General features: G+C 37.6%; 2 protein-coding genes across 12 annotated transcripts in view; one reads left to right on the top strand and one right to left on the bottom strand.

Moving 5' to 3' along the window:
- RUFY2 (RUN and FYVE domain containing 2) overlaps nt 1-16,587 on the top strand; it is a 42,530-nt gene extending 25,943 nt beyond the window's left edge. For 2 of the 3 annotated variants that reach the window (XM_070432857.1, XM_070432856.1), the window contains 5 exons: nt 3,500-3,629; nt 4,648-4,742; nt 9,863-9,911; nt 14,410-14,487; nt 14,590-16,587. In XM_070432857.1, the coding sequence (XP_070288958.1) occupies nt 3,500-3,629; nt 4,648-4,742; nt 9,863-9,911; nt 14,410-14,487; nt 14,590-14,733 (496 nt within the window). In that variant the 3' untranslated portion in view covers nt 14,734-16,587. The remainder of the gene's footprint in view (nt 1-3,499; nt 3,630-4,647; nt 4,743-9,862; nt 9,912-14,409; nt 14,488-14,589) is intronic. The other variant, XM_070432858.1, reaches the window with a different exon arrangement.
- On the bottom strand, nt 4,910-27,855 carry HNRNPH3 (heterogeneous nuclear ribonucleoprotein H3). Of its 9 annotated transcripts, XM_070432864.1 has the most exons (11): nt 27,710-27,727; nt 26,877-26,962; nt 22,612-22,745; nt 21,953-22,091; nt 21,269-21,453; nt 20,761-20,847; nt 20,377-20,492; nt 19,530-19,665; nt 18,361-18,456; nt 18,185-18,277; nt 17,779-18,075 (listed from the first exon to the last, which is right to left on the bottom strand). In XM_070432864.1, the coding sequence occupies exons 3-11, from the start codon at nt 22,721-22,723 to the stop codon at nt 17,999-18,001; spliced, it is 1,041 nt and encodes a 346-aa protein (XP_070288965.1). In that variant the 5' UTR covers nt 22,724-22,745; nt 26,877-26,962; nt 27,710-27,727; the 3' UTR covers nt 17,779-17,998. The 9 variants fall into 9 exon arrangements, with proteins under 9 accessions (XP_070288966.1, XP_070288965.1, XP_070288964.1 ...); XM_070432865.1 differs by lacking the exons at nt 17,779-18,075; nt 26,877-26,962 and adding an exon at nt 4,910-5,520 and having other exon boundaries at nt 27,691-27,779; XM_070432863.1 differs by lacking the exon at nt 26,877-26,962 and having other exon boundaries at nt 27,710-27,798.

Genomic DNA, 27,855 nt, shown 5'->3' with positions numbered 1-27,855 from the left:
AACGAAAATAATTTTATGGTTGGGTCACAACATGAGGAACTATATTTAAAGGGCCAGAAGGTTGAGAACCACTGCTCTAGCAGATCAATTATTGAAAGAGAATTGGTTAAATTTTCTATAATTTTAAGTAACTTGGACTTAGATATGTCTACTTTCAGGTCTATCAGTTTTTGTTGTATTCCGAAGTTTTTTTTTTTTTTTAAATATATTTTATTGATTTTTTACAGAGAGGAAGGGAGAGAGATAGAGAGTTAGAAACATCGATGAGCGAGAAACATCGATCAGCTGCCTCCTGCACATCCCCTACTGGGGATGTGTCTGTAACCAAGGTACATGCCCTTGCCCGGAATCGAACCTGGGACAGTCTGCAGGCCGACGCTCTATCCACTGAGCCAAACCGGTCAGGGCGACAACACATTTTCTTATGTGGTTTTTTTTTTTTTTCATTGGAAAACATCTTGATTGATTTCACCTTCATTTCTGAAGAATATTTTCAGGGTATCGTTAGAATTCTAAATTGATCTTTTTGTTCAGCACTTGAAAAGTGTTGTGCTACTTTCTTTTGGTCTTCATAGTTTCTGCTGAAAAATAAACTCATTTTAATTGTTCTTCTAATTACTCTCAAGATTCTTTTATTAGATTTATCCTATTTGGGCTTTGGTCAGCTTCTTGAATCTTTAGGTTTATCTTTACCAAATTTGGAAAAATTTTGGCCATTATTCAGATATTTTTTCAGTTTCACCTGCTTTCTCCTCTCCTCTGGGACTCTGAAACATAAATGTTAGATCTTATTTATTTATTGTTTTTCCTATATTTTTATTGATATCAGAGAGGTAGGGAGAGGAAGAGAAACATCAATGATAAGAAAGAATCATCGATCAGCTGCCTCCTGCATGCTCCACATTGGGGATCAAGCCCACCACCTGGGCATGTGCACTGAATGGGAATTGATCCGTGACCTGGTTCATAGGTCAACGCTCAACCACTGAGCCATGCCGGCCAGGCAGATCTTTTTTTAAAATAGTCCCACAGGTCCCTGACACTCTTACTTTTATTTTTTAGTCTATATTCTCTCTGTTGTTCATATTGGGTAATTTCTGTATTGAAGTTCATTCTTTCCTCCTCATCTTCCTTCCCTCAGTGAGTCTATCCAGTGAGATTATTGTATATTACAGTTCTAAGATTTCCATTTGGCTCTATATCTCCTTCCTTCCCTTCTTTCCTTTCCTTCTTCCTTTTTTATTTTTGCTGGAACTTCCTATTTTTTTTTTCATTTGTTTCAAGCATGTTTTTTTTTTTTTTTAATTCTTTATTGTTAAAGTATTACATAAGGCCCTAACCGGTTTGGCTCAGTGGATAGAGCGTCGGCCTGCGGACCAAGAGGTCCCAGGTTCGATTCCGGTCAAGGGCATGTACCTTGGTTGCGGGCACATCCCCAGTAGGAGGTGTGCAGCAGGCAGCTGATCGATGTTTCTCTCTCATCGATGTTTCTAACTCTCTATCCCTCTCCCTTCCTTTCTGTAAAAAATCAATAAAATATATATTTTTTAAAAAACCAAAAACATTTTGATGACTATCCTTATTTATTTTTGGTATTATGTTATATTTATATTATGTAGTTTTGGTTTTTAGGAAGGGATCATGCTACATGCTCTTTAGTATCTTGTTTATTGTATTACTACATATCAGTTAATATAGGTCTACACCATCATAGCACAGTTAACCTAAACAAATCCTTTAATCTGAAAAATTATGCTTTATTGAGTTTGCATATCTTTGACTACAAGTGATAGCTTGCATTTCTTTATTTTGTGAATTGTCAGTTTATAATTATTTTTTTTCCCTTTGTGTACAGCTTTTTTTTTGGTAAGAGTGCTTTATCTATTTTCTCTAGGTTTTTCACCTATAGTGAAAGTTTCCTAAAGTTTATTATTAATTTTTTAACATCGTTCATAGTCTACTGCTTTTTATTTACAAAATTAAAATTTTTATAGTTACATTTTCCTTTTTTTTCTCTATGATTTTCTGCTTTTGGTGGTCAGCATGTTTTGACAATATATTTATAGTAATTTAAAAAATTTTTAATTTGTTTTTTCACTCAGTATTTTTTATTTTGAGAGTACATTTATTACAGTTGGGGGCAGTGAAACAAGGAAGGGCTTAGGATAGAAGCAGCAACATGAGAGATCCTAGGCGGTGCTGCGTTGGCCTTCTAGAAAGTTATAGGAGAGTGAGCCCCACAGGGCTGTGGACTCACTGAGAAGTAAAAGTCAAGTGACAAGTGACCCAGGCAGGGCTGCTTTAAGCTCACTGAGAAGTGAGAAAAGGGGGCCTTGGAGACAGGCCCAGAAGCTTAGCCCAAGATGAGCTGCTGCTGCCCATTGCTCCACTGGATGCAAGTCTCATGGGGACCCTTAGAGTTTAGGAGATGCTCGCCTGTAGGGGAGGAAAGGTGTGGGGTCTGCGGGGGGGAGGGGAACTCGCTTCACTTAGTTTTTTCTGATTATGGATGATGATAAGGCCACTCACTCAGTAAGGCACTCTGTACTTTGGGTACTTTAGTGGTAGTAATATTATATTTGCCCCTATGTATTCCTTTTAAATTTGTAGTAAAATAGTATTTATCAACAATTTGTAAATTCTATTTTGAGGTATTCTCATCAACTCGAATTATAAAATCTGAAGTTTACTTCACTGAAAAAGAACCTGGCTGTAAATGGAAATGCTAACTTTAATGAGGAAACAGATGTAATAAAAATATTAACACAAGATATTAAAGTAATGTAATATTCTCAGTATTATGATATATTGTAATTGAAATGTAAAGTATTAGAAACTGTAGCATTATTAGTATATACTCCCCTGTTATACCTACTTGTGAGCAATAATTATCGAAATGAAGGAATTTCACAACTTCTGTTTTGTCAGCTAGTACCTGTTGTTAGAATGTTGAAGTAGTGCTTTCAAATGTGGACTGGCATTTCCAGGAAGTGTGGATTTTCCCCAGTGTCTCCTTGGTCTTACCGTCTTGTAATTGGTCAGCTTCTAACAGTAATCTAAGTAGCTCTTTGTACCAGAGCTGGTTTTTCTATTACTGATGTTAAACTGATTTAGTGGTTGCTATAATTTTTATATCAGAAGAGTACTTTTCATTAGTTGTAAAATTTTTCACATGGCACAGAAATGTAAATAAAACCCCATATTTCTCACACACTACACTGTTACTTGTAACCAGTTGTAATAGTATAGTGTGGCCTTCCAGGCATTTTCTATGCAAATTATTATCTAGCAGGGAGTTTTTGTGGTTGGCAATTAAACTGGTGCTTTGGGATCAGAAAATGCCATGCTGCTTAATTTGTTTATCAAAAAATATTTATGAAAGGAAATATGAAGAAATGAATTATAAAGGCAAAAATAACCCAAAAGATGCTCTGTTAAAGAATACATACAACTGTCATGTGAGCAGCAGTACTGAGCTTCTGTTTGTTTGTCATTTAAGGGTGCAACTGGAAACTGATTTGAAGATTGAGAAGGAATGGAGGCAGACTTTGCAGGAAGATCTTCAAAAGGAAAAAGATGCTTTATCTCATCTTAGAAATGAGACCCAACAAATCATTAGTCTTAAAAAAGTAAATGGTGGTAAAACTTTTAAAAATTACATTTTGATGAAAGTTATTTATAAAGAGAATCAAATCATAATTTACATTTATACCAAGGAAACAATATATAATAGTCATCTTAAAAAATATTGGTAAGGAGCCCTAGCCTGTTTGGCTCCGTGGATGGAGCATCGGTTGTGGGTTCAATCCCCAATAGGGGGCATGCAGGAGGCAACCGATTGATGATTCTTTCTCATCATTGATACTTCTATCCCTCTTCCCTTCCTCTCTAAAATTAATAAAATTATATTTTAAAAAATAGTAAGGAGATTAAATGAATAGAAAATAGTTGATAGTTGATAGAGCAACTATGAAATAGCTTTGGACATATAATTTTGTTTTTTATTTTTAAATTTATTTTTATTGACAGTATAACAGATGCCCTCCACTTCCCCCTTTTGCCCTGCCCCGCCCCACCCCACACCTTCACTGCACTACTGTCTGTGTCCATGGGCTAGGCATATCCTATATAATGAAAGGATAATATGCAAATCAACTGAATGGTGAAATAACTGGTCACTATGACATGCACTGACCACCAGGGAGCAGATGCTCAACGCAGGAGCTGCCCCCTGGTGGTCATTGCGCTCCCACAGGGGGAGTGCCACTCAGCCAGAACCCTGGCTCATGGATGGCAAGTGCAGCAATGGTGGTGGGAGCCTCTCTTGCCTCCACTACAGGCAGGCAGTAAGGAGCAAGGGGTCCCAGACTGCAAGAGCCCCGAACTGTGAGAGGGATGTCTGACTGCCAGCTGGGGATCGGGCCTAAGTCAGCAGGCAGACATCTCCTGAGATTCGTGCATCAGGCCTCTAGTATACATATACGTTCTTTGGTTAATCTTTTCCTGTCCCCCCTCCACTCTGAGATCTGTCAGTCAATTCTGTTTTTTATAAAAAGCTAAAGGATTTGTGTTCCTAATTAATGGTATGTGGAGTTTTCTTGTTTCTTTCTTTTAAATTGTGTTTTCTGTTTTTTTACTGTTTTGAAGGAGTTCGTTAACCTCCAGGATGAAAATCAGCAGCTGAAAAAAATATATCATGAAAAGGAGCAAGCTCTTCAAGAACTTGGCAACAAACTTAGCGAGTAATTTCTCTTTTTTCCTTCAACAAAGTAGTCATTGATTTTTATTAAGTGTGCCAAACCAAATAGGCAGAAAAGTTTAAATATAGAGAAGAAAGGTAAGAACTATTAAAAACAAAACCAAACAAAAACTTTGAAGATTAACAGATAAGATTACAGACAGTCCTCGGGTTATGTTGGCCTCGACGTACATCATTTCGTGGTTACATTACGTTGCTATCTCCCATTTATTTATATAAAAAAAAAAAGTTCCGTCATTTCAGCGTATGTACATATGTGCTTTATGCTTTTTTCATTTGTTTACCACAGTAAAGGTCAGGAATTGTTATCTTTTAAATTTTTTTCACTGTTTCACTTCATTACTGCTGTGTATGTGCTCCATGTGAGTGACGTAGGTGCTTATGTAGGTGGGTTCCGCCTTAGGTTGAAAATCGCGTTAAATCGAGACATAGGAACAGATCTCTGATGTAACCCGAGGACCTACTGTATCGGGTAGAGAGATTTTATTAAGTTTTCATATTAGATCTTGGCTCTGAACATTTTCTAGGAGATGAAAGCTAAGACTTTTGTTTAATTTCTTTAAATCAGAGTATTCCGGAGTTAGATTTTTCTCAGAACAACAGAAGCCAAGTTTTAAAAATATCTGGAGACAGCTTTTTGCAGAGTGTTTTGAGAAGGAGCCAACATTGTGGGAAGTGAAGGGTATTTTATCCCGCCTGGAGTAGGGGCTTGGCTTCAAACAGTGTGGTTGGTTCTATTGCAATGAAATGTTGTTGGGTTCCTACAAAGACAAGAAAGAGAAATGTTCTGTTTCACTTATTCCTCCTCGTTTCCTGTGGTCTGCATTTTGCTAAAGATGGGATTCCATTAAGAAGTCCTGAAACAAGTTTCCAAGGGCAGGGGAAGAATAGTTCACTAAAACCACAAAAGGAAACATTAGCTTTCTAACAGTTTTTATTTCTACAAATTCAAAGAACAACTGCATTGTGATTCTGGCATCCATTTACTTAGCACTTTGAACCAGATCCAGTGCTAAGTGCTTATTACCTTTTTTCCATTCATTCATTTGATAAATACTTGTTGACCTTCTGCTATGTGCCAGGCACTATTCTAAATGCTAGGGACTCAACAGTGAAGAATCCCCACAACAAAAAATGTTTACATTTAGTAAGATCATAAAGGTTTAATATTAAAACAGATTAGAATAGTTAAACAAGGAATGTGTCTTACTTTTCACCCATCTCTCATTCAACACGAGAAATTTTATAGTTGCAGTGAAAGCATGGTCTTTTGACTGTTCAGATAGCTGAATTCAGACTTGGTTTTTCCTTCAGTCTAATTCATGGTTTCTCAAATTTCAGTTTTCATGAAAATCACTGCTCAAGGCCAGATACACTCAACAGTCTATACTGAAATTTATTGACTAAGGAATTTTCAAGGGTTATTTTGACTACTAAAATTTTTCATTGTAAACTGCATTCTTAATCCCTGTGTAACTCAGATATATGCATGTTTTTTCTGAAGTTTGCGCTTTTTTAAAGAATACATGTTAGAAGTTTTTCCATCTCAGTACATAAAGATATGCCTTAGGATGAATGTGCTATCATATTTATATTTATTTATATTTATTGGTTTAGAGAGGAAAAGGGAGAGAGAAAAACATTGATTTAAAAAAATATTTTATTGATTTTAGAGAGGAAGAGAGAGATAGAAACATCAATGATGAGAGAATCATTGATTGGCTCCTCCAGCATGCCCCCCCCCCACTAGGTATCGAGCCCACAACACAGGCATGTGCCCTTGATAGGAATTGAAACTGGGACCCTCCAGTCCCCAGGCTGATGCTCTATCCACTGACCCAACCCAGCTAGGGCAAGAAAAATATTGATTTGTTCTACTTATTTATGCATTCATTGGTTGATTCTTGTTTGTGCCCTGACTGGGGATCCAACCCACAATCTTGGCGTATTGGGACAACGCTCTTAACCAACTGAGCCACCCGGCCAGGGCCATGAGTGTGCTATCACTGAAACTGTTTCTTATTTTTAAAAAACTGTTTCTAATTTTTTAAATAACCCTGCCCGGCCAGCATGGCTCAGTGGTTGAGCGTTGACCTATGAACTAGGAGGTCACAGTTCAATTCCTGGTCAGGGCACATGCCTGTGTTGAAGGCTTGATCCCCCGTGGGGAGCATGTAGGAAGCAGCTGAGCAATGATTCTCTCTCATCATTGATGTTTCTATCTCTCTCTCACTTCCTCTCTGAAATAAGTAAAAATACATTTAAAAAATGAACACCACCCAGTATTTCTGTGAACATCTTTGTATGTATATGTTGATATATCATGATATACTTTATTAATGAGTATATCTAAAAATTAAGTTTAGAGAGATGATTGCTGGGCCAAAAAGGATGTGCTTTCAAATTTTTTGATAGTGCCAAATTACCCATCACTTCACTGTTAAACCCTTCCTCCAGAAAGAAGTAGGAGAGAATGTTTATTTTTGCCAGTTTGATAACTGAAAATACTGATTTATACTTCTTTAACCATGAGTAGTGTTGAACTTCTGTTTGTGTTCCATTTGTATTGTAGTTTATATACTTTGTACATATTTTGGTTGGATTGCTTATCTTTTTCTTATGGGACCTTTGCAAATTAATTGTTATACATAGCATACATCTTTTTCCCCCCACTTTGTCATTTGTCTTTTTTACTTTAGGATATATGTAGTTTTTTCCTTGCTAATGTTTGAATTTTTATGGGGCAGCTTTATTAGTTTTCCTTTTCTGCTTCTGAGACCCATATTCCCTAAGATATGGGTAGGGCCAATTGTGAGTCAAAACACATTCTACTTTTGTCAACTTTAGTCCTCTTCTGCAATGATGAGACTTTAATCAGGTCTGGAGGGAAGGACCAATAGCCCTGTGAGTTTTCCCAGACTGTATCAGTTTATCTGCTGAAATACTCTTCTTCCTCTATTCCTATGATTATGTTATCAGATTGGATTAAGTAAAAATAAATTCCTCCCTAATACAAAGGATGATGAATATCTCTTTAAAAATTTGTTGATGATGAGGGCCTGAGGTTGGCTCAATACTTTAAAACATCTTTTTATTGAGTTTAGAGAGGAAGGGAGAGGGAGAGAGAGAAACATCAATGATGAGAATTACTGATCGGATGTCTCCTGTGTGCCCCACACAGGGACTGAGCCTGCAACCCGGGCATGTGCCCTTACCGGGAATCGAATCGTGACCTCCTGGTCCATAGGTACATGCTTAACCTTTGAGCCAAGCCGGGCTGATAGCCCTTTTCTTTAGGATATTTGGCAGTTTGTATTAGAGAGAGGCAAGGTTTTTAGAGTCCATATTTACGAATGAAAACATTTTAACTGGCAATATATTAATACCAGTAAGTTTTCATGAAGTATTTCTATAGTGAATGCCATTAAGGTACTTTCAAAACAGCACAGTTACTGTTTTGGCCATTATTCCCACTAGCATCAGTGTTCCTTGGGCACTGAATTCAGCCAAGAAAATTTGATTATTCAGTTAATATTTTTATAGTGTATAATTTTACATTGGTTATTCCCAATGTTAGAGTCAGTATGAGCCAGATAAAAGCCTACCATATTTTTATGTCTTAGAATAAAGAGCATTTGTAGGGTGAAGCAAATTCCTAATGTTCTGCTTCATCAAGTATTTGATATAACTTTTGAGTCAGTAATCTCCAAGTTCTAAGAAAAATAATATAAATGTTTTGGTCATTCCAATTTTCATTATTAATTTTTGTGGCAAAAAATTTGAAACAAATTGCAAGTTCAGTAGATAATTACATAAATTACTTTATATTTTTTTATGGTATACTTGTAACCATTTACTATAATAATGTGGCAGATACTAAATAGGAAGTCAGTAGCTTTGAGCCTTTTAGGATATATTGGTAAGTGCTGGTTATGGAAATTTGTGTCAATAATGATTCCGTATAAAATACACACATTCATGAACATGTGCTCTCAGGTAATTAAATATTGCTATTTGTAATATGCATGTTCATTAATGTGTATTTTCAAAAGAAAAAGTATTACATAAAACTGAAACTCATAGGTAACAGTATGGTGGTTACCAGAGAGAAGGAAGGGGTAGTAAAGGGTAAAAGAGGCCAAAAAATGGTGACAGGCCCTAACTGGTTTGGGCTCAATGGATAGAGCATCGGCCTGCTGACTGAAGGGTCCCAGGCTTAATTCCAGTCAAGGGCACATACCCAGTTGCAAGCTCCTCTCTAGCCTGGGCCCTGGTCAAGGGCTCATGTAGGAGGCAACCAATGGATGTGTTTCTCTCACATTGATATTTCTCTGTCTTTCCCTCTCTCTTCCATTCTCCCTAAAAATCAATGAAAAAATATCCTCGGGTGAGGATTAACAAAAACAAAAATCAATAAAAAAGGTAAAAAGTTAAAAAAAATATTAAATGGTGATGGAAGATGATTTGACTTTGGGTGGTGGGCATACAATGCAATATACAATCATGTATCATAGAAATGTACACTTGAAACCAATATGATCTTATTAACCAGTGTCACCCAATACATTCAATTAAAGTATTACTATTATATCTTCCATAATTTCTCCTCTCTTTTGCATCTGTTAGACAAATAATGTGTATAATGGTAGCATGTGGGCTTTGTGGTCACACAGACCAGGGTTTGAATCCTGGCTTCCCCAGTTACTACTTCTGTGACTTGTTACAAGTGACTAAACCTCATCAGAGCTCACTTTCTTCATCTTTAAAATAGTTTTTTTCCAAAAAATGATTAAATGAGATTATGCATGCAAAGGTTATAGCATAGTGTCTGGCATACCATAAGCCAATAAATGATAGCTATTAATACTAATATTGTCATAATCACATGAAAATGTATTTTAAAAAGCAATTTTTAAATTTAAGGAATACCTTTTTGCTTTCAGACAGAAAATATAAAATATAATCCCACTAGCCAAAGATTAGAATCATGTATGATATACAATTTTATATTCTGTGTAAAAGCAGTACCTTTCTAATGAATTACTAGATGTCCTATATTTAATTATGTGTACTGAAATTTGGACTTATTTGTAATCTTTTTAGATCCAAACTTAAAATAGAAGATATAAAAGAAGCCAACAAAGCATTGCAGGTGAGTAGAAAGTGTTTTCATCAAGTAGGAAGGTATATATATGTAAAAAAGTCTTCAGTAGAAGGTAAAGACACCCTATCTAATAAAAGGGCAATATGCAAATTAACTGTCACCCTGTCACAAAGATGGTGGTGCCCATAGGCACAGAATGGCGGTGCCCAGTCCTCTCAGCCCCGCCAGAGTTCCCCAGTCCCGGTGGGGGGGTGGTGCGACCACTGAGAGCGGGCAGTGTGAGCGGCCTGGCGGAATGCTTGCTTCGTCACCGCGCTGAAGCGGACAGGGACAGGGATAGGGATGGGGGGCTGGCCCGCAGCCTCCGCGGCTGAGTGCAGGCCCGGAGAGATGGCGGGCCCGTCTCCCGTGGAAGCGGCGCAGTTCCCTCCCGCCTCCCATGGAATGAACGCGGGTCCCTCCTGGCTCCCGTGGGTGCTGGCAGCTCGCTTTCGCCTCCTGTGGAAGCCGCACAGTTCCTGGCGGCACACTGCAGTTCCTGCTACCTCCCGCGGAAGCGGTGGGCAGCCTACTTCATGCGATACCTCGCGATGGGCTACTAGTACAAATATAAGGTATATTATTGAATCCTAGGATTTATAGCGGCAGAAACATTGAATAGGGAGTCTGGGTGATGGGGATCCAGCTCTTCCTTATACTTTTAGACCCACATTTTAATTATTTTCATATTGGAAATGACCTTGGGAATAATTTGTCCATTTTCCTACAAAGTGTGGCATGACAGAATGAAATTGCCTTTGAATTGGAGAATCCTTGAGTTCCTATGCCAGTATATTACTAGTTTTTGACTTTAAGCAAGTCTATTCTCATGAAGTGTTTCTTCTTAAATGGGCTTATGATTTTACATAGGGGTGCTTTGAATGTTGGGTAGGTTAAGATAATGTGAAAGTGGTATAATTTATCAGTATATGGTTCTGAATGCGTTTGATGGATGCAAGAATCCCTTCTACAACACAGAAAATATAGTCTGAGTACTTAGTGACAGATGACTCTCTTCTGCACAAGCTACCCATTTTGCTTTTTTATCAAAGTGTTACATGAAAATAATGTAAAAAGTCAGATAGTGCTAGAAACAAATTATGGTAGCAGTCTCTTGTTCTTCATCCTCTTGTCCCTTATGCACCCTAGGTCTGTCCTCGTAAAGGGAACTACTTCCAATTCTTCTAGTTGTTTCTTCAGGCATTTATCCCTGTTTATAAACAATATGCAGTATATATTGTTTGCTCTTTATTTAAGATCTATTTTTGACCTGTCTATTGCCTGGTTAACATGATGGACGTGATGGATGAGTTTTGCTCCCTCTCACTCTCGTGTGTCGTCTTTTCACTGTCCTCCCAGTATAATTAAAAGTTTTTGTGGAATTCACTTAACATTCTTTCCCCCCCCCCACTTAATATTCTTTATTATAACTATTTAAATATTGTTCTTTGCTAGGCCAGGTAATATATTGTAATTATATTTTTTTCAGCTACTTTTTATTTCTGGAGTTGCCTTTTATTTTTAAAATTTAGTTGTACTTGAATATCAACATTTTCTTATACCTGTATAAAATGCTTCTTGATAAAAATTTTGCACATGGTAAATGAATCAGGTAATTGGTTTGTTCTTTTTCCCTTTGGTTATCTCTCTGCTCTACTGCCATTCTTAGAATTCCCTTTACCTTTTTCATATGTTAGAGCTCCTGTTAAACTGAATCCTGTAACTTTTTTGGTTTACTCACTTGTTTTGGTCATTGCTTCAGTAACTTCTTGGAAAGTGAACCCCAAGATAAAGACTTTAAGAATTTGCACATCTGCATATGCCTTTATTTTGCTCTCTTTTTAAGGAGATGGGTAGGAATGTTTGCTCTCCTGTTATTTAATGACTGTGAAATATTTTTTGCTGTTAAAAGATATGTATATAAGAGGCATATAGTACAGCTTTAAAATACTGACATACTCTCTGCTTTAGCTTATAAATAGAACACGTATGTGTGTTCCCTGATTGCATTCTTCTCCCTATAGTAACAATTTTATATTTTGTGTTATCGTTGTTTTTCTTTAGTTTTATCATCCATGTCTATTTTTAACAAAATATTACCTAGATGTCCGGATTTTCAAATGTATGAAAATAGATTTCTGTGTGATGTGTGTTTTTTTTGAGCAGTTGTTAGGTCTGGGACAGCTGTCCTAGTTTACTACATTCTGGATTTTATCTGATTGCTTGCTCAATCTTTTCCCCCATAGTCTTGTTTTTCTATGCCATTGTTGCCTGTAAACTGGATGTTAAAGAAATCTCAAGGCTTATGCAGCTTTCAGAGACTTATTTCTGCTACCATATTTTTAATATTCAGCAGGCTCTTATTTGCTCACTTTCCCTTTTAAAAATAGCATCGTTTTCTCTCTCAGGATATTCATTATAGTTTCTGTAAAGTTTTTTGGTACTGTCATTCTGTATTTCATTCTGAATTTGTTTCTTTGGCTAAAGTTATCTCGTGCCCGTCATTCCTCAAATGTTGGATAATCCCCCTATTTCAATTTTTTAAAAATTGGGGTGCCCGTGTAATGGTTGGATGGATGAGGGTTGGTTGTTATATACTGGTAGGCTTCAGCTTAGAGAAACCTGTTAACAAGCAAACTGCTGGGTATCCTTTGCAAATAATGGTAGAATAGGACTTCCCTCTGGGGCAGTTGAGTTTCTCCAGAAAAAGGATCCTCTAATGTCCTGTCTGGTGGTGGTGGTGGTGTATAAGTTGGGTGACTTACATTCTGGAAATTGGGCAGAGAAAAATAGCTATTTATTTGCAGAGTAATAGTTTGTTCTCTTATAGTCTTGGCTCTGCCTGTAAACAGCCTGTTTCCTTGAGAAAGCAACTCCAGCTCTCTGGCCCGCATTTTCTTCTCTTGATAAAATGAGAGCTGTAGGTGCTGATCTCAGCCTGTCCTCGGGAGACAGGCCGGGTAAATTCAGTCAAATTATAGTAAGTTTGAAAAGCCCAGCTCTGGTATCAGAAAGGTTCTCTCTGAATCTAATGGTGCTGCTTGGGAATCTGCTTCACATCAGGTTCTCCAACCCTTATAGGCAAAGCTGAACAGGAAGGAGAGCTGCTTCTAACAGGTGGCTTTGGGGCATTTGGCAAATCACTTCCCTTTTTCATGGTGCTCAAGTAGGATTGGATTATCTTTTAAGGTCCTATGCCATGCTTAAGAAAAAAATCCACAATTCAAATAATTTGATTCTTTGAAGGTGGTGTTGGAGCTATCTGGTTTTTAAAGCCTTCACTTACAATCTTGTGTTCCAAGGAGCCTTAGACTGCTTCAGATGCATTAACCCAACACCATTTGTCTTACTTCTGCCAGGAGATAATACGTGCTAGTTATTAAGACTGCAAAAACAGTAATATCTGAAATTAACCTTGTGATTTTTATCTGTAAAAGCTCAGTCCTTTTGCCTTTACAATTTTGTCAGGAATCTTTTAAGAAAATTCAGATTTTGGGGAATGTACCTGTGGGCTTTTTTACTTGGAGGATTTTTCTCTAGTTAGGTGATAGAGGTCCCTATGCCTAGAGGTCAAAAGCATCAAGGACTCTCCACCTGGGTCTTTTTATCATAAAACCAACACTATCTAACAAAGTTGCTTTTATAAGAAAAATGTTCTTCCTAGCCAAGATCTTGATTGGTTAAGAATGGGTCAAATTAAAAATTTTAGGTAAGAAATTCTCACCTGTTTAAGATACTTACATATACTTTCTACTAAGGAATAGACACAGTAGCTATTAAATTTGTGTTATAGAACTTGAGGGAAACTAATGGCCATGTGAAACTGAATTTAAGGTGAAGTCTTAATGAACTCAAATATCCGATTTCCAAATTCTCAAGTTTTAGGGAATTACTGTATAAAGTAACCTAATGCCAAACTCAAATGCATTTCAGTGAAAATTTGCCCTTGTTAGACTAAATAAATTATCTTTAAGGTTCTTTCCTTAAAGAAAACTCCCATCAGTAGTAGGTTTTTATTTTAAAAAATTTTCATGAAAATATAAACATATGTAATTGTAGAGTAAAAACAAACCAGTATTCAGTTTCATTATTTACCGACATGTGGCCAATCTTGTTATATATCCCACATCCTGTCCCTTCTCCGATTATTTTGAATTGAAGCTCACATTTAATTTACAACTATTTCAGTATATCTCTCTCAAAGAGAAAGGACTCATCTAAAAAAAATTATATATTTTTTATTGATTTCAGAGAGGAAGGGATAGAAACATCAATGAGAATCATTGATCCCCTATTGGGGATCGAGCCCACATCACGGGCCATTCCCTGACAGGAATGAAACCCGTAACCTCCTAGTTCATAGGTCAGTGCTCAATCAGGGAGCCACACCGGCCAGGCAAGACTAGTTTTTGATTCTGCACCTGTATACATTCCTGTAAAGTGTTCTTGGTTAAAAATGATAACATGTAATTTAGTGTTATCAATTTGAGCATTTTCCTCCTACTAGGGACTGGTTTGGTTGAAAGACAAAGAAGCAACACATTGTAAGCTCTGTGAAAAGGAATTCTCTCTCTCTAAGAGAAAGGTAAGCGAAGTAGCAAATCCAAAAGTTTCGGTGCAAATATGGCTTTTAACTTTATTCATATATTTTTTTTCTGATTTCCTCCCCCGCTCCCTCAATTAATAGCACCACTGTAGAAACTGTGGGGAAATTTTCTGTAATGCTTGCTCTGACAACGAACTGCCTTTGCCTTCTTCACCAAAGCCAGTACGGGTTTGTGATTCCTGTCATGCATTGCTGATTCAGAGATGCTCATCTAATTTGCCGTAAGATTTTAAAGCGAAATCCTCATTGTATGGAAGTACTGATGATGAATGTTATGTATGAACACGTGCACAACATACTCAGACAGCCCTTCTTAAGCAGCTTTCAGACAGTATTGGTACCAGTTTTATCTTTCACATCTTCAATTATTGGGAATTAAAAAGTTGCATAATTGGGTATTTCCTTTCCTTTATTAAAGAATTTTCAACAGGGCATGCTTTAAAATAACTTCAACCTAATTCCTAGTTCATGTAATAATCATATAATTCTTTATAACATTGATAAGGCCAGATAGTAGCTAACACAGTTGCCTTATTTTATAAAGGCCTTCTTAAAAACAGGGCTTCAGATTTTCTTCTCTAGATCGCTGAGTTGATACTTGATGGTGCCTGTAATTTTCTTAATGCACTTTAAAGCTTCATGGTTCTTAGAGAAAGATGGGAAATGTGTAGAATTTTTTATGTGTTAATATCCCAATTCATCAGATTTTCAATTAGTTTGGTAAGGTGTCAACTATATTTATTTGGCCCTTTGCTCACATTGCATTAGAAAAGGCCAATATTTTATGCTATGTTTCCTTTGGGTCTTACTCCTAAAACCAGTGTTGTAGTTGCTCTCTTTCAGATACAGTGGGTTAAAGAGTTTATTGTTTTGCCACAACCTTATTTTGAAAGGACGTTTAAATCATCATCCTTTTACCTTAAGTTGCTACTTGCAGATCTTTCCAGTAGTTTTTAAGCATTAATATTGCAGTGGTCTGCTACTGCATAGAGAGCAAAACATTTACCACATACTGAGCACCTCTAAACCAGGGTTGGTTAGCAGATGAAGATGTGGTCTCAGCCCTGCCATAAAATACATACTTGAACCATTTCAAGCATGAGATTGAATAAACACTAATTTCATTGTATTGCTTATAGCATATACAAGAATTGACTCTGTAAAAAGCAAGTTACCCTTGTATACAATCACTTGAATGGCATCACTACTAGGGGCCCTACCCTTTTTTTTTAAGTCAAATTTTAGCCATGCACTTTACCCCTGTGAACCTTTCAAACAATGTGATATTAGAATAATCTTACATTACTCCTAGGAGCATTGTATTTAGTGAATTTAATCATGGCTACCCTCTACCCCCTAGGATGGGGGTTGCTTATTTTGCAGGATTTTTTCCTCAGAGTACATACTTTCATTAAGTGTAAAAATTATTTTTTTAAATTGCCAAAGTTTGAAACTAGTATTTTACTTAAGATTTTCTCCATAATTCAATTTGAGGTCTTCTGGCAGAACCGACAGGTTTTTAGGTGGTCTTTCTTGAATGCTCTGATAGAAATGTTGAAGAGATAAATTATATTATTGAAACTTTTGTATTGATGGATGAACATTTTTATGATACTAAGTGTTTTTTTATTAATGTGCTTAGAACAAATTAAAAAATGTGATTTTTGCTTAAATTCCAAGGCTTGTTAACTGTGATTTTTAATCTCTCCTTCAGTTCTTTGCTATTCAAAACTCATGTATCACCACTGCATTGAGGTTTTTGTAGGCGAGCTTTTGTCACAGTAATACAATTTGCTCCATTTGGTATTAGCTCTTTAAAAAACAACACACAGTTATACCAATTTTGAATTTTATGTTACAAAGCTTTTCATTTGTACTTTGTGAACCTACACTTTTGTTTTTCAAGGAAGATTTGCAAACTTCACAAGATCATTCCCTCATCTAGCCAGTACTACCACAATAATGCTATCATGGTGCCAAGGAATTGTGATTGTTAATTCTTCTACCCTGTAATGTTTTAAAATAAAATGTGAATTTTATAAAAATAAAAGATTTGAAAACTTATCGTGCTTTAGAAGAGCAATTTTCATTGATAACATTTTATAGTTTTACTCATGGGAAAGTAAAAGCACACGTGATCTCTAAAAAATCTAAGTGATATGAGATTAATATAATACTTAAAGGGATAGCTAGGAGAGAAGGTACAGGCATTATTAAAATGAAACATTGCTTAGTTGATGGGCTCCATATAGGCTACCACAGCTACCTTCTCTAAAGGAGTCACTTTGTCTAATCTTCAGTTAGATATACTTAGTACCTTTGATTTTTATGATCAGTAATTGACACAAAGCATTCTAGGACAGACGCCATACTATTATCTCCCACATTGATATTTATTACATTCTAGCAAAAAGAAGTAACAAGTTGAGTAACTGAATTCACATTAACAGGTTTCATTTGATCCATTAGCCAATCTGGAAAAAAGCCATAATGATCAAAGGGATTAAAAGAAAAAGCACCTTTTCCTTGCTACATATAGTATTTAACACAATGGCCCTGAAACTCCGAACAGATAATTCCATACAAAATCCAACTGTAGGACTCTCATTTTAATTAAGACTACAACATGGACTTATCTCTTACATTTTTTAAAGGTATTTATACAGTTATTAAAAAAATGCTTTAACTATTGGGCTTAAACTGAAAATACATCTGTGAGAATTATACTTCATAGCTTAATACCTTTGTACTGAATTTTCATATGTCACTTGGAACCTTAACCTAGTCTAAGACTTGAGATAACTTACAACTATCACTTTTTGGAAACATTTTTTGGTACTTCAGTCAAGTGCTGAGGGGATTTTATTCTAAAATCTAGGGCTAGAATTTAAATTTCCAACACTCCCATCCTTGGTTAACACAATTATGAATATTTAGAAATCCAGATACCTCATCAACATTTCAGAGCTATGCCTGTGACATTTGAAAAAGATTATATAGAATTAGAATTTATACTCCTGAAACCATCTAAACCCATCTTAGGTTTTATATATACAGTATTGTCCAGGAGAAATTAGTTATTACACTCTTTTTCAAGCTCTATTCCAGGTGTCTCCTTATTAAGACTTGCAGCGTATGCAGAGGTGAACCATTGTTCTCTTAAAATTACAACTACTACTTGTAGAGCTAATAATAAAATACACCAACCCAAATCTTATGAAAGCAGCACATTCTTAGGAGTAACCAGTATATAAAAAGTATCAACATCAGTGGTTTGAATATAAAAATTTATTTTAAGTGAAAGTATGCAACAAATAAAACCTACAGAAACAGATTTTCCCATCACAATCTGTTGCTTTACCAAATGAGATTTGAGAAAACATTCCTTCAGTCATTATAAAGTTCTTAAAATACAAAAGAAATGAAATCTGTAAGAAAGTCTAGTAGACCAGATTCTGTTGTCAGGACTATTATGTTGGTGGTTTTTGCTCTAATACATCCCACGCCATCCACCTCCACTCATGCCACCTTGCCCATAGTAACCTCCACTGCCTCCACCACCACGACCTTAGAAAAAAAGACATTGAGTGTTTAATAGGAGGTTATCAAAGTAGAAGACAGTCTGCACTACATATGGGGGCTAACAAACTGAACCAGGGTAACCAAAGACACTTACCATAACCACCCAGGCCATCAGGAGTTCCGTATCCTCCACTGTAATTGTTCCCCATTCCCATTCTTCCAACAGATCCATAACCACCCTGATTATCTTTCAAAACAAAACAAAACAAGTTTGAGGTTGATTGCTAAGTGTCTAACTGAACTCCATTTACTTTACAAAACTATACATACCCATTCCATCTCTGCCGTAGCCTCCCATTCCAGAACCTCCCATTCCAGAGCCACCTCCAGGAGTGGAATTCAAGAAGAGTTCAATGTATCGATGTTCTTTAGGAAAAAAAGAGTAATAGGAAAAATGATGGATCAAATTTATCAAAGCATAAATAGGCTGACTACCTAATATTAAACCTAAGTGTATGCTTACAGATTCTGAGGGGAGTGATAAAACAAATGCTGGACAGAGATAAAATCTAGTTTTGTTCAAACGATATAATCTTGAACAAGTTTCCTTATCTATAAAAAGGACTGATACATTATTTCAGAACCAGCTGGTATACTTCTTAAAAATATATTCCAGGCCCAATCACAGAACTGAATTAGAATCTTAAGAGTAATGTCCAGGAAAACTTTTTTAAGTACCAAGTGATTATGTGTAGCCAGATTTGGGAATAACTGGTTGAAGTACAATTAAATGGCTTAAAAACTGATTTGATGACATGCAGGAATAACTTATCCAAAGTGGATCAGCGTATATGTTAACGAGTTGTACTGCCCAGCTGGTACTCTCAGTGGTTGAGCGTTAACCTATGAACCAGGAGTTCACAGTTTGATTCCCAGGCAGGGTACATGTGGGCTCGGTCCCCTAGAGGCAGCCAACCAAGGATTCTCTCTCATCATTGATTTTTCTCTCTCTCTTCCTTCCTCTCTGAAATCAATAAAAAATATATATATATTTAAAAGTAATACTAATTTGTTGCCCTAACCAGTTTGGCTCAGTGGATAGAGCACCGGCCTGTGGACTGAAGGGTCCCGGGTTCGATTTCGGTCAAGGGCATGTACCTTGGTTTCGGGCACATCCCCAGTAGGGGGTGTGCAGGAGGCAGCTGATCGATCTTTCTCTCTCATCAATGTTTCTGGCTCACTGTCCCTCTCCCTTCCTCTCTGTGAAAAAAAAAAAAAAAAAAAAAAAAGTAATACTAATTTGCAAAAGGCGTGAAACTCAGACAAGTAACATACCTATTTCCCTCTTTTAATAACTTAAGCGCTAATTATCTGTCAAGTATTAAGAGTCTGAATTAATGCTTCAATATAAAGTTCCCTAGAAAGCTATGAAAGTCTGAACTTATAATAAACAAGTTCACAGCTAGGAAACAAGCTAGCATGCCAAGGATACTACTTACGCATGTTATTCTTATCTTTAGACATGGCAGCTACTGCATCTTCATGTGTCACAAACTCTACATCGGCTTCTCCTGTTGCTCTGCCATCAGCTCCAATATCAATATGCACTCGTATTGGATTTAGTGGTGAAAAGAACTAAAGAAAAGAAAAACTTGTTACTTTCATATTACCGAAATTATGAAATGCCTTTGTTTTTGTTCATTAAAACAACGCTTCTTGCTGCCCTGTTGCAAGGATAATAATTACATCAACATTAATGGTTCTAAGAATATAAGACCACACTTAGGGAAACACAGATACCTGGAACTTAGGCCAATAGATTCCCAGTAAGAGTTAGAGCAAAAATTTTCTTTAAAAGCTACACAGTAAATACTCTTGGCTTTGTAGGCCACTGGGAGCCAAGTACTGGATGTCTATTGGGCTGAAGTTTGCCGATTCTCTAACCAATATAAAACCAACCAGTTTCAAATTAATAGCAGCATCTAGTTCCATTATTTTCAGCTCGCCATATAGCCTAGAATGCCAAACCAAACTACTTGAACTTTTCACTTGTTAAATATATTTATACTTTCGAAACTCCACACAAGGGAAACAATCTCCCAGTCACTACCACTACGCTGATCAGTCTTTCACTAAATTCTTAACTGGACTTTGTAGCATTTACTTGCTTCAATCCTATGTAGGTCAGCACAAAATGGACACAAAAATATTCATCAACTACTGAAGATTTATATAGTCACATTAAAGGGATTCTGATATTAAAAAGAAAATGAGAAAATTAAAAATGCTTTAAAAAATGTAGATACCAGAATTAGTATAAAACCACTAATTACTAAAATTACTCACATTAGCAATGTCATTTTCAGTTGCACGAAAAGGCAATCCTCTCATATGTACAAAATGACCACCATGAAAACCTGAACTTGCATCACCAGCTCCACCATAGCCATGTCCTCCCATACCTAAAAAAAATTTCCAGATCATAAACTGATACATGTAGAAAAGCATTTCAACAAAATATTTCTTCCCTATATACATCTTTCCCTATTTACAGCTTTTTGACAACCCCAAGAGATTTTAACACTTATAGTTGTTCTAAACATCAAATGGAGAATTTACCACTAAGTATATATCTGTATAAAGGCCTATGTAGGAATACACTAAAATAGGCCTGAATTGACTTTACCAAAATTCACCTAAAAATGAGTATGTCTTTAATATTTAATTTACCTCTTCCATCTCTCATTCTGTCATCAAAGCCATCATTTCCATAGCCATAATTATTATAGCCACCATAGTCATCAAAACCTCCATAACCTGTATAATTTGAGAAAATACACGAATACTTTAAAGAGATAAATTTTATAGTTTACAAAAGCATACTCTGTATAAGCAGTTTGACTAAAGTATTGCAACTCCCAACATGTGAAAAAAAGTTAAAATTTGGTAAAAATTAAAAAATCTATAAAGAATACATTTAGACATTTAATTTCACCCTGATGCCAAGCAGAAAATTTCCAAACGTGCCAAAACTTCATTTTAACTTCTATATACATTATCTAGGTGTCAATATGTGCATCAACCAAGTCCCACAGCTGGCCATGGGAATCCATATTTTCATGAACAGGTTTTAAAACCTAGTAGGTACTGAAATTACTGCCATTTCTGTATTTCTTGACAAAGTGTCAGGAACATTAAGAAAATGACAACAGAACCTTTGTTCATTAGATACACATACCACCATCATATCCATCACCTCCTCGTCGCATTCTGTCATACATACTTCCACGCCCAGCTCCATAATAACCCCCTCTTCCTCCTATTGGTCTATCATATGGTCCTGGTCGCTGGCCCAGCAATCTTCTTGGTGGATCATAAAATCCTTTGATTTCACTCCTGCTACTTCTGAAGATCTCAATATACCTATTTAAAAATGGTTTAAGGTACTGGTTTCAGCTTAAATGTATTAGAGCAAATAAGATATTGGGCAAAATGCACTAAGTTTTTTCTGTATCTAGATACATAACCCAATTTAGCCTAAATACACCATAAAATTAACATTTTTACACCTACAAACTTAATAATTAATATATTTAAGTTTTACATAGACAAGTCAATCATCTGAGATATAAATATAATTTTAGCTTGTTTCTTTAAGCACAAGATAGATGTTTAGAGAAAATAGTTGATTATACAAAAGCATTTATCAACAACATCCTACAGAGAAATGGAAACAATCTACTTTTAATTTAAGCAAACTATTAGCATTAATTCCCCACCCATATCTGTAGTTTCCAAGTTAAATTATCAATTCTTTTAAACTATCCCAGAAAAATGTTACTGGTACCCCCCACTTAAGCAATAGTGACCCACAACCCCCAAAAATAAAAATTTAACACCATCCCAAACTCTCCATCCCCACCTGTGCCCTATTCTTTCCTTGTGTTTCCCCAGAGCATTTTCTGCTATCTCCTTTGAAGCAAACTGCACGAAGGCCTCCCCTGTGCTTCTCCCCTGGTAGTCCATCGTCAATGTTATCCCATTTGGCACGATTTCCAACCCTTTAACCCAAGGACAAATAACCCCATCAAGGGGAACAGTGTTAAAGGCTGAAACATTCCCATCTGAATCAAATATTTAAAACAAGTCTAAACAAAACAAAACAAAATGCTTAGTTCCCCATCACCCCATAATACAAATGGAAGATTTTTTTCAAAAAACTGGATTACACAAAAGTTTTTTTTCTATCAGTGTCTTTATAAATTACATACTCTAACAGCCCACCTATATTACATGAAAAAAAAAAAAGCTGAAATCAAATTTAACTATGCTCCATCTTCTAATTCATGGTTCATTTCATCACACATAAATACTCTCAATTAAGTTTATTGCACATTAGTTAGGTTTTACATACCCTATACATTCTGTATTAAATATTAACTGGAGCAAATTTCATAACTATACATTAACCAAGATATACTCAAATTAAAACGTCCCCCAAAACAAGCAAATGCGTTTTTTAAATTAAAAACTGAGTAATAAAATAAAATACTACTAAACTTTGACTAATACTAGAGGTACCTTGAAAGAACTGAACTATTTCCTCTTTGCTGCAACCAAATGGCAGTCCACGAAGTCGCACTGTCCCATCACTAGCGTCATTTGGACCATTATGTTTCATAACCCAATCCATCTCAATACCGTTTGATTAAATGCTATAAAAAAATAAACAAGCACATAAAGCAGTCAATCAAAACATACTCTTGCCAGAGGTACTGAAGAAACACCTCTCAGTGGTGCACAACAGGAAATGTAACATAGGACTCAATGACTCCAATGACAATGCTACACCACCACCTTTCTGTTTTGGGTCAGGCAAAAAAAGATTGGGAAAAGGCAGTGAAACCTGACTCCTCCCACCAAAAAGCACTCAATTTCTAAGGATCAAATATTATACATTGCCTAATTTTAAGAAAGTTTACTTAATTCCACTCTAAGTCTTCTTGTTCAAACTCTATTTCTTAACCTGTCATTTAGTATCAACTCTACCTTTGCCCCATCTCTCAAATTTTCATTCACGTTTTCCATGTTTTATTATTCACTTGAATAGTTCTGCAAATCCTTTGAAACCTGATCACTCAAAAGTTGCACATAGTACCACCATCCACGCACATGAAGAACCCAAGCCAAACTACAAGTACTTCTTTAATGTTGGAAAAAATGGCATCATAAAAGTGTAAATTTACTAGATGCACTATAGTTCTGAACATATCCAATTTTTTGAAGGGGGAAAATTCTTAACTCTATTGTAACTAAATATGATTCAAGCACTCCCCAAGAGTAAGTTTTAAATGACTAAACTAGGCTGAATTTTAAAAATGGAGGTAAAAAGGCCACTTAAGTTACTGAACATAGTATATTAAAAAAAGTTACTGCTTTACTTTTAGACACAAATTTTAAAAAATGACAATATATTCACATTCAAAAAGTATTAAAAAGGGTACAGTGAAAAGACCTCTTTCCCCTCCAAAAAGAACCCACCCACCCAGTTCCCTTCCCAAGACAACCATCCTTCCTTAGTTTAAGATTCCAGAACACTTTAAAGAGGCTAATGCAGAAGTCCTTCAGCTGCAGAAACTTACCAGAGCCTACAAATTTCATTATGCAGCTGTAGGAATCCTACTCACCTGGTTATTTCCAAAATTTCCCTCACCACCTCCTCCCCTGTAAACAAAACAATGTTCACTTGATTCCTTTATGCCGAAGAATTATTTTATACCAACAGGATTCACTAATAATTTCATGATTGAATTATCAGTGCAACTGTTAGTGGCAGCATCTGCAAAGAGTGAAATTCCCCTCCTTACAACTCTTGCATTTAAAATAAACTAATGTAGAATTTCCCAAATGTGGTTATAAATCCTATCAGCTCTGCATATGTATCACTTCTGGTGCCCGTTCTTTATTGTTGCTGTTACTTTTTAAATATTTTTATTGATTTTTAGAGAGAGAGGAGGAGAGACGGAGAAACATCTATTGGCTGCCTCCTACATGCCCCTTACTAGGGATCACGCCTGCAACCTGGACATGTGCCTTGACTAGGAATCGAAACGGCAACCTTTTGGTGCATGGGAGGATGCTCAACCAACTGAGCCATACTGGCCGGGCTGCTCTGTTGTTTTTTTAATCCTAGACAGAGATCCCAAAAGTGAGATTATGCATTTTTATTTGACATTACAATTAATTCTTATGCACACAAATAACTGGTATGGACTTAATTTAAGAGAAAAGAAACTGGGCTTGAATCCCTAAAGCCTGTCACTGGCTCCTTAATTTAAGCAAAGTACTTAACTGCTGTGCCCAACTGTAAAAATACAGCAGTGGTGCCTATACCTCACTGGACCATTTTAAGAATTATTCAGTGCCTGGTCTGCAGTGTGATAACCATTCAATGGTGGCCATTTTAAGGGCACAGTAGAACTAATGAAATGTACCACAAAATAACAGGTTGAACCTTACAGGACAGAAAAGTATTCTGAGTCTTAAAAGGACACAGTTTTATGTTTCCTTGGAAACTGTCTAAAGGAGAGGGGAAAACACTGTTCTAGTAGCCCTCAAAGTAGGCCTCAAATCAGTCTGGGGGAAAAAAAAGACATTTTGAAGGTCTACCATGTTCTTAAACTTTTGTAAAAAAACACTAACAAACAAAACAAAACAACAACAGTACCAACTTAAATAGCTGTTTCCTATAAAGAGTGATTTAAGGATAAAGGAAAAAAGTGCAGATTTAACATTACACATCACATCCTCATGAAAAATCTAAGAACTTTACAAAGTCAACCTATTGTGAAAAGATGTTATTAGTATGGTGCTTTTTATCATTTATCATTTTTTCAATGTGAAGATATTGTTTTGGGAACAAATACAAACAAGCTGGATATAGTGTATCTTTACTACAAGCACTAGTGAGCAAACCAGTTTTTGATTTTCAGGATCAGCTACAGCCAATGAGAACCTATATAAAAACAACAAATAAATACAACGTCTTTTTTTAAAAAACACTAACTGTGGTCGGGTGGCTCAGTTGGTTGCAGCATCTTCCCACACATCAAAAGGTTTCAGGTTTGAATGCCAGTCAGGGCCCATACCTGGGGTTGCCTCTGGTCAGGGTGTGTACATGAAGCAACTATTCGATGTTTCTCCCTCCCTCCCTTCTGCTTTCTCTAAAATTAGTAAAAGCATCCTTGGGTGAGCATTAAAACACACACACTAAACACAATTTTAAATTAGGGAAAAGTTAAGCAGATTTAGAGGAACCTTTTAAAAGGGCGATTCTTCATCACCTGTGTTCAAAGAGTACACAATAAAAACGGAAGCACACACTATTATCTCTTCAAAACCCAAAAATTGAGTCTAGAATTCTACTTACAAAACCAAAATGAACTTTAAAGGCATACAACCAACTTTAGTACCTTAATAAAGCAGTCTCAGAAACCATCTAGTTTTTACAAATTATTCAGGATAATCCATCTCATCCTTTCTTTGCAACAGCATCATGGCCAATCACAATTGTTTTAAGATTTCCAAGTGTTAGCACCAATTAAAAATACCAGCAGTTGAAATATTAGAACAATTTTAGTGAGTTTTGTATAAGACTTTTTAGTTCCTTAGTAAAAGCATCTAACTGAGGCCAAATGAAATGTAAAATTCCTTTATAACAGAAATTATACTATCTCCTTAAGCATACAATACATAAAGAGTTTGATGCATCAATAAATAACTTTCTAAATGATAACCCTCTGGTCCTAAAAAATGAGAATGAACTTCAAATTTCGGCAAAAAATTTAATGTTAATTTTAAATCATTCCCCCTTTCAAAGTGCTCAATTTAAAAAAAGGCACACCACTAGTACCTAAAAGGAGGTAAGTTCAAAAAAAGGGATTATGAATGAGTTCTTTATTACATTCAGCCACTTGTTTACTAAAACGAGGACATAAAACACACACACACACACAGACACACCCCCAGTTAAAAATTTAAAGGCAATAACATGGATTTCCAGATGATGCAGATGAGGGCAGAAAAAAGATTTCTAGGGCAATCCTATTAGGAAAGCTGTTATAGCATATATTACTTTATAGGTAAACTCTGGCCTGTCTTTCAAAGCCCCCAAAGTAGACAAACTTCTTGTAAAGATGCCTATGAATTATTGTAAACTCTTCTCAGGCCCTGCCTTCCCCTTTCCTATTGTCTTCAGTGTAAATTACCGCCCCAGTTCTCCTGTGTTTTGAGGACCAAAATCATCCCACCACATATGGACTGGGCTTTATAGTTCCTCTCTCTTTATAGTTCCTCTCTATGCTCTTGTTCAAAATATTACGACAGTTCTAGATTAAAAACAAACAAAAACATGCTTAGCTACCAAAAGAAAATAAACACCAACTGTATTTTCAAGCCATTTTACTTCTACAGCCTAATGCCCCCCCCTCCCCCCGGCCTTCGAACAGTAACTCAATTCCTACACACACACACATTTTCGCCATCCCGGATCGCTTTAACTTCCTTCCAGCTGCAAACGCCTACTTCAACTCTAACCCAGGATGTGCCCCACGACACAAAACCATGGCTGACCTGCCCCCCGCCCCCCAGTTCCCTCAGCCGCATCACACAGCTCACCGGGCCCAGACGGCCGACGTGAAATCCCCCTTTCACGTTCCTACTGAACACATCACCCACTCGTCTGCTCACAAACCAATCACCCACAAAACCTTTACATACGTTTTAAGATCAGCGTGAGAAAAGAAAAAACAAAAAACACAAAACCCGGTTGGAAAATGAGTACGTACTCTTTTCGAAGTTCCAAATCGGGACTATAAGGGCCGGCTAAGCGTCCTGTCCTCCTCCCCGGAGACCTTCCGTTTATCTAGCTGCCCTAGAGACCGGAGAGCTAGGAGAGCACGCCCCGCCCCGCCCGGCGCCCGAGCCCGGCGCCCGCCCCCAGCCTCCGGGCGGCCGCGGCACAAAGGGGCCCGCCGCCGCCTTTGTCCCGGACCTGGGAGCGGAGCGCCTCCGTCGCCACGGGCTCTCCTCCCCCAGCGCCAGCCTCTCTCCTCGGGAGAATCTGCGTCAGAAGACACCCACCGGCCCGCCGGCCCCGGGAGCCCCCGCCGAGGCTGCGGGGGAAGGGAGGCCGGGCCCGCCCCGCGCCATTTCCACCGGCAGCGCGCCCGCCAGCTCCGGTCGCCCCACCCACCGCCCAGCCGCTCCGCTCCCCACCCTCACCCCCTCCAGGGCGCTCTGACCGGCCCCCGGCCTTCCAAACCCGTTTGGGGAAGCGGAGGAGCCCAAGCGGAGAGGAAGGGCGGGAAGCCGAGGCGGCCGCGCCACCGTGCTCAAAATGGCGGAGGCCAAGCCAGCGGGGAAATGGGAAAATGCTGGGTGACCCCCGCGCCGGGCTTCGGCTTCGCTCACGGAATCCCACATGAACCGGTCCTCCCCCCGACATGCCGCCCCCCGTGAAGTGGGAGATCGCCCGGGAGGCGCAGCCGGACCGTTTCCGAGCGGCGACCTCCACACTCCGCCCCCCCCCCCCCCGCCGCCCCCCGCCATCTCTCTCGTCCTTCTCCCGACTCTGCTCACGGCACCACGAGCCCAACCTACCCCCTGTTACTTCAGATACCCTGTCAAGCGACTGCAGCGCCCGCGGGGTCCGGCGGAGGAAGGACTCGCTCTCCTCGTGTAGCGCCCCCACAACGGCTCTTCCAACCGTCTCCGGCGGAGGCTGCCGCGGAGGGAGCTGCGCAGCACAGCGACTAGCTTGGGGGA

This window comes from Myotis yumanensis, unplaced genomic scaffold, assembly GCF_028538775.1.
Source record: "Myotis yumanensis isolate MYYU_CA2020_CCGP unplaced genomic scaffold, mMyoYum1.0.hap1 SCAF_13, whole genome shotgun sequence".
In the NCBI taxonomy this organism is placed as follows: domain Eukaryota; kingdom Metazoa; phylum Chordata; class Mammalia; order Chiroptera; family Vespertilionidae; genus Myotis; species Myotis yumanensis.
The sequence above is the reverse complement of the archived record's forward strand: the minus strand, read 5'-3'. Positions and strand labels throughout refer to the sequence as shown.

Excerpts from the sequence above, each read along its gene's own strand:
- HNRNPH3 (XM_070432863.1), bottom strand. The coding sequence starts at position 22,723 with ATGGATTGGGTTATGAAACATAATGGTCCAAATGACGCTAGTGATGGG. Across the intron at positions 21,454-21,952 it reads AAGGAAAGAATAGGGCACAG|GTATATTGAGATCTTCAGAA; the intron begins GTGGGGATGGAG and ends ATTTTTAAATAG. Across the intron at positions 18,076-18,184 it reads TGATGGCCTGGGTGGTTATG|GTCGTGGTGGTGGAGGCAGT; the intron begins GTAAGTGTCTTT and ends TTTTTTTCTAAG.